A 15,531-nucleotide genomic window follows, 5' to 3' on the forward strand; every position below is an offset into this window, starting at 1 on the left:
GGTTTTTCATCTTTCTGTTCTTCACCTTCAACATCCGTAGAAGGAGTTTTCTCCTTAAGAACAGACCCCAAACCAAAGATCTCTAACTGACACAGCATCTTATATTTCCATAGACCAAAATCACCTTTGCCATCGAATTTTTCCACTTCAAATTTCTTTGAAATTGCTTCCATCTTTCTTATAACCCGTAAACTTATTTTCTTTTGTTTGCAGGTTGCTGTAACACGCCGTAGTCTTCAAGCTTCAATCACCAACGAGCTGAGTCTTCTTCTCCGCACCAGATAAGAATTCTCCTTGCTTGTTTATTGAATCTTGCCCTCGAATCTCTGTAACTAGGATCTCTGTTAGCCTAAGCTCTGATACCACTTGTAGAGAATCGACCTTGGCTGTTTCTTGTAACAAGTAAATCGACACAACAATATGTTGGGCGAGTCCTCTCCAAACCGGAGACAAACTCTATATCACTATGAATCGAAAACGTTACAAGCTTCGCACTAGTTGCGTGTTCTATGCTTTAGAGAGTTTTATGTTTCTGTGTCTCACAACTTTGAGTAGAGACCTCTATTTATACTAGACCTAATCATGTTAATCCTTGTTGTATAAGGAATAACATATATCCTAAAGCTATAAGGAATACTTAGACTTAACCCACATTCTTTATGTCTTGTTTCAGGTCTAAAACCGAAGCCCATAAGCAGCCCACCAGATGGCCCAAGAGACACAAGCCTCACAGATTTAGCTTGAAATTCCACACTTGAACTGGAGATAAATATTTTGACCAAGCAATGTACATATCTCTACAACATTATTTTTGAAGTCACATTTTTACGTGTCACGCTCATGTTAACTCTCGTGATGGTTTATTACACTGATATTCTTAATGAACTGAGTGTATTGTTACAATTGCCGTTATTAGTATTTTTATTTTTTCCTTTTCTTCATTAGAAAAAAACTACGCTAGTGTATAAGGTTTATAAGAATTATCAGTTTCCTTGTTTACCATTTTGATATTTTCTGGAATTAAATTCCTACTTCAAGAAGGAAAATTATGTTAGTTAGTTATTTAACTATACAATTTCCTATGTTATTTAGTTAGGAAGGAAAATTACATTATTTTTTAGTCAATTAACAGAGATTAGTATGTGATAACAATACAATTTCCCACGTAAGTTAGGAATATTATACTTTTTGATAAGCATACAATTTTCTTTTTAAAAAGCTCTCCTCACAATTTTATATGAAATTATATTTATTACATATAAATTTATAATCCTAATACTATTTGAATGTTCCCAAATCTATACAAATAAACAATTGATTCTCCTAAAACTAAACTATCAAACTATCGTCACAAATATAAACTATCATAATATCCATCATTCATAGAAAAGCTGTCTTAATTATAAGAAATCATGTCATTTCTTCGTTGAAAAACAAGTCTCATTGTTTCCATCAGAGAAATTCATCCATCTTTGAGTATATGAAAGTTCCAAGTGAATATCATGAGGCTTTGGAGAAATATATCAAAGAAATTGATTCTATTGAGATGGTTTTTATTGATCATCAGGAGGTAATTTTAAAGCTCATAATTTTCAACTTATGCTAATCCTACAGTTATAGGAATCAAAACTGTATTCTTCAGTTCCATACAATTTTTACTTATATTCCGATCATTTCATAGGGAAAATGTATTCATGCAACAGTTGAAGGTGATGACTTGGTTAAGAAGTAAGTTTGTAGAAGGTGAGCCAAAAATAAATACTTCGTAATAATAAATTAAAATTCATGGATACAAATTTTAAGTAATACTTTGAACAAAAACAAATTCTTTTTGAAAAAAAGCTTACTTTGGAGAGTATTGAAACATCAGATTCAAGCACAAATGGTAGCATGATTTGTTCACCAGAATTTTTTAACAGAATAAAATTTTCAGGACTTCCTAATCACAATTTGACGCTAAAGGTTGTGTGCCCCTGTCAAACCACTTAGGAATATTGATCCTAAAGCTGGACTGTAGTGGAACAAGACTTCAAACAACAGATATCATGGCCAAGTTCAGTATTTTGCAAAATTAAAACACCACAACTAAACAACTTATAAACTAGAACTGTAATTAGAATAACATACAAATACACAAGCAAATAAAAACCCACTAATCACTTACCAGTTTAGACTAATATATTATTCTTCATTTCAGTTATTTTGTTTGTGTATTTGTATGTTATTTTAATTAAATATAAATTATATTAATGGTAATTTATAGATGAATTTCGTAATTAATATATTGGGAATTTGAATGAGAAGATAGATATGAATAGAAAAGGACTAACACTGTAAATGTTATCTACAATGACATATCAGCTAAATGTTGACAAAAGGTATTTATATGAAATGAAAAAGATTCTGAAGTCTTCTGGCCGTGCCGCCGCAACCAACCCCTCATGAAGCGTTGGTTGTGGATAGTGGAAACTCGTCAAAAGAATCAGAAGAGCAAGAGAGAAGATAGTCTGCAAGTACAGAAAGTCAAGCTGTATGAAGAAGTACTACATATCCTAGATACATGTTTACTCTTCATTGTTGTTCCTTGTATGCTCTATGTCCTAAGAACAATTGCCCAAAAGTTTTGTCTTGATCTTGATCCTCAGTATTTTTTTTCTGGTATTCGAAATGTTAGCAGTTATGATACATTCGCATGTTCAATCCTCTGTAAAATCACTCTGCCTAAGAACAATTGCCCAAAAAATGATGTACCCATCCCCCGGAGAAAATGAGCGTGGAACGTACGATCGGTGGCAGTCAAGAGGTTACAGTTCAATCTTATTTTTATTTGAATCTTACCTTTTTAGGTTAATCATACACTCATTTGGGATCAGATTATACATTCATTTGAGATCCTGTTTTTTGGGATTGAATATACACTCTAATACTAGATAAAAGATTATGAATTCTCATTATTAAATTGACAATAAAATTTGGAATCCATCAATTTTAAAAATCAAGTATTATTAAAATGATAAAACTTGGAATCCGTCAATTTCTAGTAAACTAATTTCAGCCAAGTAAATTTTCAGTGGGAATTGATTTTTTAATAAGTTTGTATCTCATCATCTTGAGGATTTTATAGAACCAAAACGCGCTCACGAGTTGTAATCCCAATGCCACTGCCTATAAGAAACAAGTATTATATGTCAGATGTGCTATATGATGAGAAAAAAACAGCATAATGCGGGCAGTTTCTTGATAAATTTTCATTGCAACGATAATATGCTGATGTTCAAAAAATTTTACATTATATAAAACCTTTTCTTGGAACGCATTATATAAAACCTATTATAAGAAGAAAATGAGGAAATACTAAGATCAAAACGAAATTTACGATAATTGTTGGCCGCTTAAAAAAATTCTCAAAAGAGACGAAACTTAGTTATCTTAAATCAAGGACATTATCAATTTACCTTGATGAGGAAGGGACTATCAGCTGAGATCGTGACGTAAACGAGGTAAGGTCCACCCACCATTCTCGCCAATGAGAAAATTATTGCAAAACACACCTATATCATCTATCTAATCTATTAAAGCTAAAATACAAATAAATCTTAACCCTAAGTTTTCCTCAATAATTATTATTCAATGCCACTGATTTTATAAATAACAATTTCCATGAACATTGCTATGAAATTGCCTAATATTTAGATACCTAATAAATTTAGAAGATATGTAATCATTCATTTACTTAAAAATCAAAAAGTCAATGTTTCAATCCATAAAAGAAAAACTATGAAATATATTAAATTATCAGATTAATTTATTGGTTTATTGAAAATTAAATTAATCAAAATCATTTTAATTTTCAGAATAATAAAACTAACTCAGTTATATTTAATTAATTAGCCTCTTCTAATTTAATTAGTACAATAATATATATATTTAATTTTTGAACGTTTACAAAAATTAAAAGTAAATATTCGTTCGGACGCACGGTCAAGATCTAGTTTATTATTAAGCGGGATAACCGGTTAATTAATAACTACGACGTTTTATCATCCCAAAATGTTGAGTTTCCTAATATCCACATCTCATTGCCCACGATAGAAAATTTCTTAAAATTTGTAAGATTTGACAAATGACCATGTTTACTTGTTAATAATATTTATCTACCGGTGTTTTTGTTTTGGTCAACATTATTATCCTACCTCACGTTAATAACAATATTAATTCTATTTTCGTTAGAATGTTATTATGTATAATAATACTCACATCAACGGCAAGATTGAGATCGGTGTCTCTGTAACCAATCTCTTTTAGAATCACCCTGAGGTTAAGAAATGGAGTCGAGATCTCTCCTATCCACAGTGCTGCCACTATCTCAGATCCACACTTAATTCACCATACACCAGAAGAAAAACATCAATTATCTATCCAGAAACCCAATAGTAAAAAAAGAGTATTTTACCTCTCGGGAGCAAAGTCCAGTTACGAAACCAAGAATGCAGATAGAATGATGAACCGCATTATCAATGCTTATGACTTGATCAAAGTGACTACAAATGAGATCGTAGATCATGTAAGACAATGAAAACGCCATCGTTTCCATCTGCTGGATAGTTGACGTGGAAGCAGTTGGACAAACAGGACAAGACCAATCTTGAATCGTAAGAGTTGCTAAAACGACAGCGACTGTGGCGTGAAGTGCTGAGACAATACGAGTGCTGAAATCGAATGAGTAGTTTGAAAAAATTCTACGGAGGAGGATGAAAATCAGACCCCATGAGATTACTCCAAACACTGTTATGTTAATAACTCTAATGTAGTCTTCCTCCATTGATCTCGTTTCTTGTAATTTCCTTTCTGGTTTCGGAGAGGAGAAGTGTGTTTTTTAAGACTATTTATGGTTTTTATCTTTGGACTTTTGGGTTATTAATAGGCCGACATAATAGTTTCTTGTAGGCCCAAAAAAAAAAACCGGAACCGAAGAACCGAATCGAAATACCCGAAACCGGAACCGGACCAAGACCCTCAAATATTCAAACGGTTCTTATATTTCTATATCTGAAATAGCCGAACCGAAAACGGAACGGATACCCGAATATATAAAAATATTAATTATATATACATATAACATAGCTAAATATATATTTATAATTTAAAAATCTATTAAAAGTAACAAAAAATATTCGAAAATAATTAAATTATTGTAAAGTATCCAAACTATCCGAAAGTATCTGAAACTATCCGGATAGTATTATACGAAATATCCAAAGTAATCTGAAATATCTAATTTTTTTATCTAATCATCCTATTTTTTGATATTTTACCTTAAATAACCAATATGCAATTTCTTTCATATTATAGAGTACAAGCTTTCAGTAGTTCCTAAGTACTGTAAGCAAAGCCGTTCGTTGTGCTCGTCTAATGTGGAGAGAGCTTGTCCATCGATGATGTTGTACACAGGGGCGAAGCTAGCTTGAGGGGTAAGAGTGCATGTGCACCCACTATTATTTAGATATTGAAAATTTTACATAGGAAATTAAGGTGAAAATGACTTATTTAGTTAAGATGTACCCACAACTCTTTTTAAACCTAAGTTCGATGCCCCCTAATTTAACATTTATCATATAACATTTATTAAGTGTACTCAGTTCAAAAGAAGTCTGGCTTCGCCCCTGGTTGTACATGTAGAATTATATATCGATTCAAGTGTTTCGGAGATAGATTCATCATAGAATCATTACCTGTATAGTTGTTTCATATGTTGCATGTAATGTAATTGATGATTATATATAATAGATTTAAGGATTTTTTTTTGTCAATAATAGATTTAAAGATTATATGATATAATTTGTGCTTTCCAGTGCTAGAAAAAAAAATTACAAGACCACATGAGAGGTTGAAAGCCACCTCTTCGATTCAACCAAAATGGATTGTCGATATCCTTCCCACTATAATACTCTAACTTTATTTATTTAATGGATTTTCTACCTCTTTTTAATTTTACTTGTGAATTTGACAAAAACAGATGTTTACCTATATTATTTTATTGTTTTTTTATTTGGAACGCAAACAAAAAAAAAAGATAAAGTAATAGCTGTGAACATTTGGTTTTACACGTTGAAATTTATATAAGAAATTATGAGTCATCCTTAATCAAAAGATTCCTCACAAATGTGGCATAAATTAAGGGAAACGTTTCTGACTCGCCTCTCGAAATATATGTTGTTCGTTACACCATTTTTTCTATTATCTAGATTTTTCATTTACGATAGAACTTGAAAGATTACAAAGTTGGAAGAAAGGAAGAAACATTCCGGAAACTAAGGCTTTGAATGTTATGCAGTATACTCGTCTCTCGAAACCGCAGTTAACAGTAATAAAAATCTCTACATATATTGTATATTTATACGTTTGTAGAACTGTTAGAACCACACTGCAGTTGAACCGCTTGTCCCGCACTGTTTAATTCACGGTTATCATTCAGAACCTAAACTAGCAGAATACATATATTCTCGGGAAGCAGAGCCCTAAACCTTTGTCCCAAGGTAATCAAAGACCTCTGCGAAGCCACAAGTGCAATTCATCCAACCTGCAACAACAACCGAGAAGAAGTTGGACTTAGGCTAGCACAAGGAGACGTAGTGGAACCGGAGCACCACTGACCAGACCACCAAACAATCTTACAAACGGAATCAGAGGGGAGATCAGAGATGATGAAACAAACAAGAGCACAACCGATTAATAAATTCACATCAACCAACACATACGAATCCGAAAATGATGTCACATTATGTACAAATGAAAGTATGTTTATACAGGGCCGGGCCTGACAATTTCGGGCCCAGAAGCAAAAAAAATTTTTGGCCCATAATCATAATAAAACATGAAAATATTAAAAGGTGTTCCCATGTTATTCGAACCCATAACCTCCCACTGTTATATATCTAGCTTTTACCACCAGAATTAGAGAGAAACTACAGTAATTCTTGACCCCTAAAATAAATATTCTCTTGTTGGCCCCAAAGCCAATGCTTGATGAGCTTGGTATCAGGCACGGCCCTGTGTTTATATGATGAGATGTGAATAACCGGTTTATGAATACAGCAAAAGGTTATTTTTATACAATAATGCGAGGATAGGAAGGGAGCTGACCAAATCCAGTCTTGTTTGACTTTAAACCAAATTGATTTATACCAAAATTTGATTTAACCAAAAAAGCAATCTAACCAGCACGGGCACTTATCCATGTCTTGACTAAGTTGATTCAACTCAACATAATTTGAATGGTGGTTTGAACATATTCACATTTACTCTCAAAAGTTTCTATTGCAGACAACAATGGTATGTATTGGTATACATACATAACCTGACAAAAAACAAAACTCGTTTATCTATACCTTACAGATAAAGCAACTTTAGGTCTGAGACCAACCATCAACAGTTTGAGTTTTAATATTCAAACTCTTTGTGAACCACTAAAAATGTTTTTCACAAATTTCATTTTGGCTGTGTAACTTATCGAGAAACTTCCTTTTTTTAAAAATCGTACTAAAAGTTATCATATCAGCGGCGGCAGAAGAAGAGCAAATCAGGGTGGCTAACATGACATGAACGCAGCAACTTGTCAGCAGCTTGGAAGAGAGAGTTTACTAGCTGGTGCTCAGAGCCTCCATTTTGTGTCCATACAAAACCTCTGAACTTATATGAAGCGAGCCCAAATACTGGCAATGACATCTTCTCACTCTCCATTGGCTGCACAAGGCTCATTGGTTGTGCACTGCTTGGACCTACAAAAGGCCAAACGCTGTCATTAAGATCTATCTACCAAATCCCCAGCAACCGTCTCAAACTCTTCTTATGAACACACATCTAGTTATGTTGTCAAAATGATTAATAGAAAAATGATTCTATGCTACACACATGTTACTAAATATTGGAATATTTTTGATTCAGTCAAGTAGATTATCCCTGCCGATTAGATAAACTTCTAAGAAAGCGTTCTTCTTGATCATTGCAACCGAGTAAATCTAAGGGTTGCTTGTTTTAACAGAATGAAAGTTTTGTTTTACCTGCAACCGGTGTGTGAAGGGAATGATACGTCAAGAAGCAAGCATCCAGGTCTTTAACTGTAGGTCCTGTGGGTATTTTGTAAATTGGGTACCTGTAAAATATATAATGGATTCTCAGAAGCGTGACAGGATATTGGCATCAAGAACCTGCGCTGAAAGTAAAAAAAACAATACCATGCCACAGAAAACCAGCTTGAAGGAAGTAAGTCACAGCTTCTTAGCGTCTTCAGCTCAGGAAACCGAGCAGCAAGGTCAGAGACCTGCAATGAAACATAGGCAACAGTCAGTCATGAGGAGCCGGATAGTTAACAACAGACTCACACAAGTTCCCATATCTCCTGAGCTGTGGTCTGGTTTATGTTAATGACCGAATTGATCATTTCTGATTAGTTGATCGCCAACAGTTGACCCACAAACGATTTGCCAAACGACTCACAATCATAACTTTAGCAAAAGAATGAAGGTTTGAGAAAAAACTCAGAGCACTAAGTATATTGCAATATATAACTGATGAAATACAAGCTACCTAATAACAAGTTAACAACAATGACATCAAAGAGCAGATATGATCACCAAAATCTATCAAAATTGTAAGTTCTAGAGAATCTTATAGAGTTTATTGTACTGTTTAGCATGCCTTCATAATTCTTACATGTAAAGAAACTAACTCACAAACCTTATCAGCCAGAGGTTCACGGATGTAAGGAAGGTCTCTTTCAAGATACTCAAACATCAAACGACCTTGAGAACCTAAACGTTCACCGTCATCACTCGACGAGTCTTCCAGAAGCTGATCTCTCAACGATACATGATCCATCCCAGCAGTAACCCGTTCAGAATCACTATCCGTGCTGACATCGCTACTCGAATCATCACTAAGCCGCCTGCCATAGGGAAAAAAGTGTTACCAAAACCCCAAACACTACGAAAACTTCTCAACAGATTCAGACAATACCTTGCTTTAAGAGACGAACTCAACGCATGAGGATCAGCGTATATCTGAATCCCTGACAAGGAAGGCACATAGTACTGAACAACACGATCCTTGTTGTTCAAAACAAGAGGCACTCCTGCCCCGTAGGCGCTCCACTCCGCAAACGACTCCCACACATCTCCAAGCACAAAGTAAGGCACTCTTCTTTCCCGTAACGACGTCTGCATAGACAACCACAATGTCATAAAGGAACAATCTTTTAATTAAAAAAAGCACATTTGAGATGTTCAAACAAACCTTGGGTGAGTACTGGGCCGGCACAGATGGCGTGACGGCCTCTAAGAAGCGTTCAAGATTAGTGGGCCCAGAAGGAGACTCGTTCTCGCGTTGCTTGGGGTTAGCTGAGACGTCGCTCTGAGCTCTCCGAAGCTGATCGGCGCGGTGATTGGGCTTGGCTCGGGCCCCTTTGGGTGATTTGTAGAAATGGTCTTCGCCGTGTCGTCCCCTCGTCAACTGAAACCCAGCGCCCAGCATCTCTCCTTCGAAGGATGTTAAAGACACTCTCTTTTCCCCAGTGCTTGGTCGTTGATTGATTGACCAGGTGTTGATAGGGTTGTCTCCGATGAAGAAGCTTTGGAGGAAGACGGAGATTCCAAGAAAGTTTGAAATCGATTGGAGTTTTGATTGAATAAAGAGATTTCGAAGGTCCGATTAAGGAGGCGAGGGATTAGTGGAAGGAGGGGAGAGAGAGAGAGTATGAGATTCGGCTTAAAAGAAAATCAGGAGTTTTTCAAAAATGGAGTCAATGAGGAAGAAGAAGAAGAAGAAGATTGGTTCTTATTTGGAGGAGAGAGAGAGAGAGAGAGAGAGAGAGACATGAGAGTTAAATAACATATAAGCCCCTAGTAATTTTTGATTTGTACATTTCGTCCTTTAGTTTAATGTAATCTGTTTCAAATTGGCTTGAAACTCTGTGTAAACGAATAAGTTGGGGTTAATAATGTAATGTTTTATTAAATGTAAGGAGTAATGTTGAAAATAGCGGATAAACCAAAGGCCGCTTTAAGCTTTTTAATTCATGGTGGAGGATACTGGGTGCTGACAAGATGCAAAAAAATGGCAAATTGGCATATACTTAAATAAAATTCTTTTAAAAACAGCAAAAGAGAAAAGAAAAAAGAAAGGCTGTAAGCTTTTGTTCCTTTTCTCTTCATAGATAAGCTTCATAATGTTGAATATAATTAGTTTTTTTTTTTCAAAAGAAACTTTTGGTTGATGTAGTTTTGTTATATATGAGTGAAACTGTAGAAACATGTTCAAGTATAATGCATGTGCGTTTTACTACATATATCATTACTTTACAATGTAGGTGGCCTCACATTAATGTATTTTCATTTCGGTGAAAGACATTGACAACTTTTTTTAAGACATAACAATAATTAATATAACATGGACATTGATCACTCTTGAGTCACGCATTGATTTATGATTATTACAGGAGATTAAGAGGGGTTAAGACAAGTGATGTTAATCACTTTTAAAATAACTCATGTACACGTGAATCTGTATTCTGCAGTAACCGGCTAATTTTTCAGTTCAAATATATTTTATTACGAAGGGAGGTCATGTGCACATGACCGACACATTATAGTGTTCTTTTCGCCGTACCTTGATGACTTCAAACAACTGATTAATAAAAAAGAAGCTATCCCTTGGTGCATGATGAAAAACAATACGAAGCATAAATGGAGTAGAAGTGGGAATTGTTTAACCCTTTTAATTAATTAGATCTTATGATTCTGATTCAAACGAGTTTTACAGAATTCAAAAGTATTTTAAAACTTGCTTTTAACATCTCAGAAAATCATATTATACAAAATCCTTCCTTCCCATAAACCAAGAAGAAGCTTTCAACCTGACACCTCGAGCCATTCAACCCTTCGTAGCGGTTGATTTTTTCGATCCACGTTTTTACAATAGTGCTGTTCGTTTGGTTGCCGCAGGTTTCGGCTTTGGCGTCAATATTTTGAAAAAATCTTATTCGTTTCATTGATACCGGTCCTGCTAAACGCTGCGTTCTCGCGTCGATCACTGAAAAAAGTAGCGTCTTGCGATAAAAAATCTGCATCTTAAATTTATTTTACACGTTTACCCTATTTTTATTATTTATAAAAACACCTAATCCTAATTCGATTTAGACGTAGCTTTCACCTTTATAACGCAGCCTTCAGATATCTCGTCTCAGCCTCTTCTCCATTGACGCATCCTTAGATCTGTGCTTGAGCTCTCTCCATCTCTCTCGATCTCGACCCCTCTCTCCATCTCTCTCGATCTCAACGAGAACCCATCTCTTCTCACTCTTAAATCTCTTCATTGACCTCTCTGGTCTCAGCCTCTCTCCATCTCTCTCGTCTCAGCTCTCCCTCTCGACGACCCTCTCAAGCTCGACCTCTTAGGATCTCCCTCTCTGGACAGTCCTCTCAAGCTCAGACCCTCTCAGAATTACATGCTTTCGAGGATTTGTGTTACCTTCGAGGAGTGTTGTGACTCTCAGAACTTTGAAGGGTAAGCTCATTATGGATCTCATGTTTCTGCTATCTTCATGTTTTTGTTGTTGAGACTTGGGGAACAATCTCTGCTTCAGGTGTGTGAGATGTTTGTAGCAGGTGTATATTGAGTACAAGGCATTGAAGGCAAAGCTTCAGAATTTGTTCAATGTAAGTGACAAAAGCTTCATGATTTCTTTTGAATTCATTCATGAATGATTCTTGTATTGTTTGTTGCAGCTTGAGCAGCAAATGGTCCGAGTTAAAGCAAGCTCTTTGTTTTCTGATAGTGAAGGTGTTGGAGTTCGTTGCAAAGAAAGAAAGTCTGCACTGCCCCCACGGTTTTACAGCATTACAAGTACTCTTAGGTAACAACCGCGGTTTTCGGCGTCAGCGTCAGCAAAACGAACAAGAACCAAACGACGCCGACGCTGACACAAACGCCGACGCTCATGCCGAAAACTGCAGCAACCAAACGAACAAGGCCAATCTCATATAGTGTCTTTCTAGAGCCTCCTCCCTTCTAACCGCTTTCTCTTATTTTTATATAATCCAATATTTTGCAAGCAAGGTCATGTTCATCTCTGTATCCGTATCCAGACACCGAATCTGGATGATATATTCAGTTGTTCATTGGACACTATTACATAAGTATTTTTTTTAACAAATCTATTACATAAGTATCTAACGCAACATTTAGATGTACAATTTATAATATTTAGATATTTAAAATGATACAAAAAACGTAAATGCTATATTTGCATCTCAAAATCTAAAAAACTTAAATATCCTTAAACATAATTATATAATTATTATAATTAGAGAATTTTTTTAGGATAACCCTAAAAAAATATCACAAATATAACCCCAATGATCACAAATATAGAAATTAATTATTATAATTAGAGAAATTCTCGCGAAATTGGAAAGTCGCATTTTTCAAAAAAATCTGAAAAATTACAACTTTCTGTCAAAACTAGAAAATTGTGTACGTTTTTGCGTCAAACTCTGCAAAATCTTGTTTTCACAAAGATGCAAAATTAATTTTAGATATATTTATCTGAATATTGTAATAAGTTCAATATTTCCTCGGTTTCTAAATAAATGTCATTTTGACATTTTTCATGCAGATTAAGAAAATTGTAGAAATATATGTAACTTGTTATTCATTATACCCCTCTAACCAATAATATTTGAGATAAATAAAAATATTTATAAAATCAGTGCAGTTTTCAATTAATTTTCAACTGAAAGTAAATATAATTTGTATTAGAACTGCAAAGTGATATTTTTTTGTAATAAGAAAAAATGTTAAAATGACACTTATTCTTAAATAAAGAGAGTATTAAGAATAACTAGACTTTGACTCGCACATCCGTGCAAGTGTTTGTTTTTTTGAAATAAATTTTGTTTTCATAATAGATTACATATATTTTAATATATAAGAAATTGTATATTATTATATTTTTTAAAAAAATATCAGGTGAAATGATAATTTTTAATTTATTATTTCAAATTATAATTTTATATTAAAATTGTATCGCGGATCAAAGAATATTTGTACTTTTTATTTTCTAATTAACTGTACTACATATATGGTTCGTAAAAATAAAATGTAATGAATAATTGATACTTTTCATTTATGTGGTAGTATTATAAAAGGAATATTCAATATTTTTAAATTCCTTTACCGACTGATCTAAAATTGAATGTAAATCATATATAATTAGTAAAGAACAAACTTTTTAATATGATGTCCATTGTTTGTCTAAATAACGGTAGTATTAAAGAAGGAATATCATTTTCTTTTAATTTCCTATTATAGATTATATTATAATTTAATGTATATCATATATCGTTTGAAAATATTATATTGTTTTAAAAGAGTTTTTAATATTTTCTGTTTATGTGGTAGTATTAATCTATTAGAAAAGGAATATTCGTTTATTTTATTTCTTATTATTGATTATCTTATAATTTAATGTATATCATATATGACATGTAAAAATTAAATAATCTAATTAATTCTTCATAGTCTCTTTTCGTATATGTTTTTATATTAAAAGCTGAATATTCGGATTTTTCATTTTTTATATTTGATTTTAAAAACTTAAACACTATAATATATAGTTAGTGAATAATACATATTAGAACAAAAAAGATTTATATCTATTAGTTAAGATAAGAGATTCATTTTTGTTACTATAAATTAGCTTAAACAATTAGGATGTTGTTAAAATATGAATATTACTAGTATTGATCCCGTGCTATGCACGGTAAATATTTTTTGTTATATATAGCTTAAATTACATATATAAAAAGACTTTGCTTTATAAGAGGGATACGAATAATACACAAACCATCAACACACATTTATCAGTAACCACAAACATGTAGAATAAAGTTAGATTTGTTTAAAAATTGCTCTGATCTTAATTAGCTCTCTGAATATAAATATTAGTTTGTAGCTTTCACCTTTTATGTTTTGTTGTAGCTTTCACCTTTTATGTTTTGTTCTTCATGTGTTTGTTTCCTAATTCTTAACCTGCAACGTATGGTTTCTTTGTTTTATTCCAGTCAGTATTCAAACTGCAAACAAAAACAATTAAAATAGTAAAAACAACATGTAGCAGAGAGACACCACTTATAAAATCAAATCAAGAGGTAAATATCAGTACAACAATGAAAAATTAGTAAGTTCTCAGAGTTACTAACTCTTTAGTTTGAGAATAGGGATATTTACTACTTAGTGTATGCTACTATACCTTTTAAATATATATATATATATATAACATGAATAATAGCTCACATACTACATTACTAAACATCACGCGTATTAAAATCGTAATTTGAAAGCATGGTTAAATAATTATATGTAGTAAATGGATAGTTGCACCGCAATTTGAATAACACAGAATCAAAAGAAGTGAAGCATAATCATTTTTCCAATTTCAGATTTTCCAGCCATTCTTAATTTTTTTTTTTTGAGAACGATACCTTAGAGAAGAAAAGCATTGACTAATATGATTGTCCAGACTCCGGGTGCCTACTATGTCTTCAGTCAAGAGTATTATGTATTTCAGAGACGCGGACCAATTTCTCTGAAAACTAAAATTTAATACATACATGTAGCTAAAATATACCTCTCTTAATTTTATTTTAGAATTTGATCAATGTCTCCATAACATCAACTGTGCATCTTTTCAACACTTGAAGTTCTTATCACCCTACAATCGTACATAAACCATTTTTCACTTAATATCTGAAACATTATAAAAAATATTAATGTACTTAACACAACATAGAATTTCCAAACAAACCAGATCCTTAAGGTGGTAAATTAATAGAATTTCTTTTACCTTTGATCAGAATCAGTTTCTCCTATTGCGCCATGTCTACGTCTGCTTTCTTTCTTAGTTCTTGCTCCTCCTTTCTGGCTCCAAACATTCTACACGACACCAATTTTGAGTTAATGGATCGAGATTGAATTTTTTTTTTTGAGCAACTGATATCGAGATTGAATAAGAAAGAGTATACACTGGTTTTTCTGTCAAATTTTAGAGATATATAGGAATATGAGAGAAATGATCGTGGAGAAGAAAGTGGATTATGGGTAGTAGATTGTTTCATTAAAACCGTTGGTAAATGTTTTTTATCATTATCTTGTTTTAATTAATTTTAATTTAATTTTATAAACATTAATGATGTGTCAAAATTAGATTGGTTAAGTGACTTGTGATTTAGTATATAAAGGATATGTGGTTATCAATAAATGTCATTTTAAAAATTGAAAGGAATATGGAGTTTGTGTTCGTAAGATTGATATCATTTGGTTAATTTCATATGTAAAAAATAGGAATTATATTTCAAATATCCTTGATTGTAGGTATTTATAATTGGTTGAGTTAACATCTCAAATATTGTATTTTAGTTATATTTTGTTAACATTATTAATATAACAATCATTGTTATACAAACCATAATTTCAGTA

The 15,531-nt window shown here is 33.0% G+C and overlaps 2 protein-coding genes across 2 annotated transcripts; both read right to left on the bottom strand.

Moving 5' to 3' along the window:
* Positions 1–243: 243 nt before the first annotated feature.
* On the bottom strand, positions 244–4,822 carry LOC106408147. Its single transcript, XM_048753268.1, has 3 exons — positions 4,454–4,822; positions 4,258–4,377; positions 244–456 (listed from the first exon to the last, which is right to left on the bottom strand). Exons 1-3 carry the CDS (start codon positions 4,820–4,822, stop codon positions 244–246), a joined length of 702 nt encoding a protein of 233 aa, XP_048609225.1.
* A 2,453-nt stretch (positions 4,823–7,275) lies between these two features.
* On the bottom strand, positions 7,276–9,821 carry LOC106388691. Its single transcript, XM_048758830.1, has 6 exons — positions 9,292–9,821; positions 9,016–9,215; positions 8,737–8,944; positions 8,235–8,320; positions 8,061–8,152; positions 7,276–7,778 (listed from the first exon to the last, which is right to left on the bottom strand). Exons 1-6 carry the CDS (start codon positions 9,526–9,528, stop codon positions 7,555–7,557), a joined length of 1,047 nt encoding a protein of 348 aa, XP_048614787.1. The 5' UTR covers positions 9,529–9,821; the 3' UTR covers positions 7,276–7,554.
* Between the last annotated feature and the right edge of the window lie 5,710 nt (positions 9,822–15,531).

Source organism: Brassica napus, chromosome A2, assembly GCF_020379485.1.
Source record: "Brassica napus cultivar Da-Ae chromosome A2, Da-Ae, whole genome shotgun sequence".
In the NCBI taxonomy this organism is placed as follows: Eukaryota; Viridiplantae; Streptophyta; class Magnoliopsida; order Brassicales; family Brassicaceae; genus Brassica; species Brassica napus.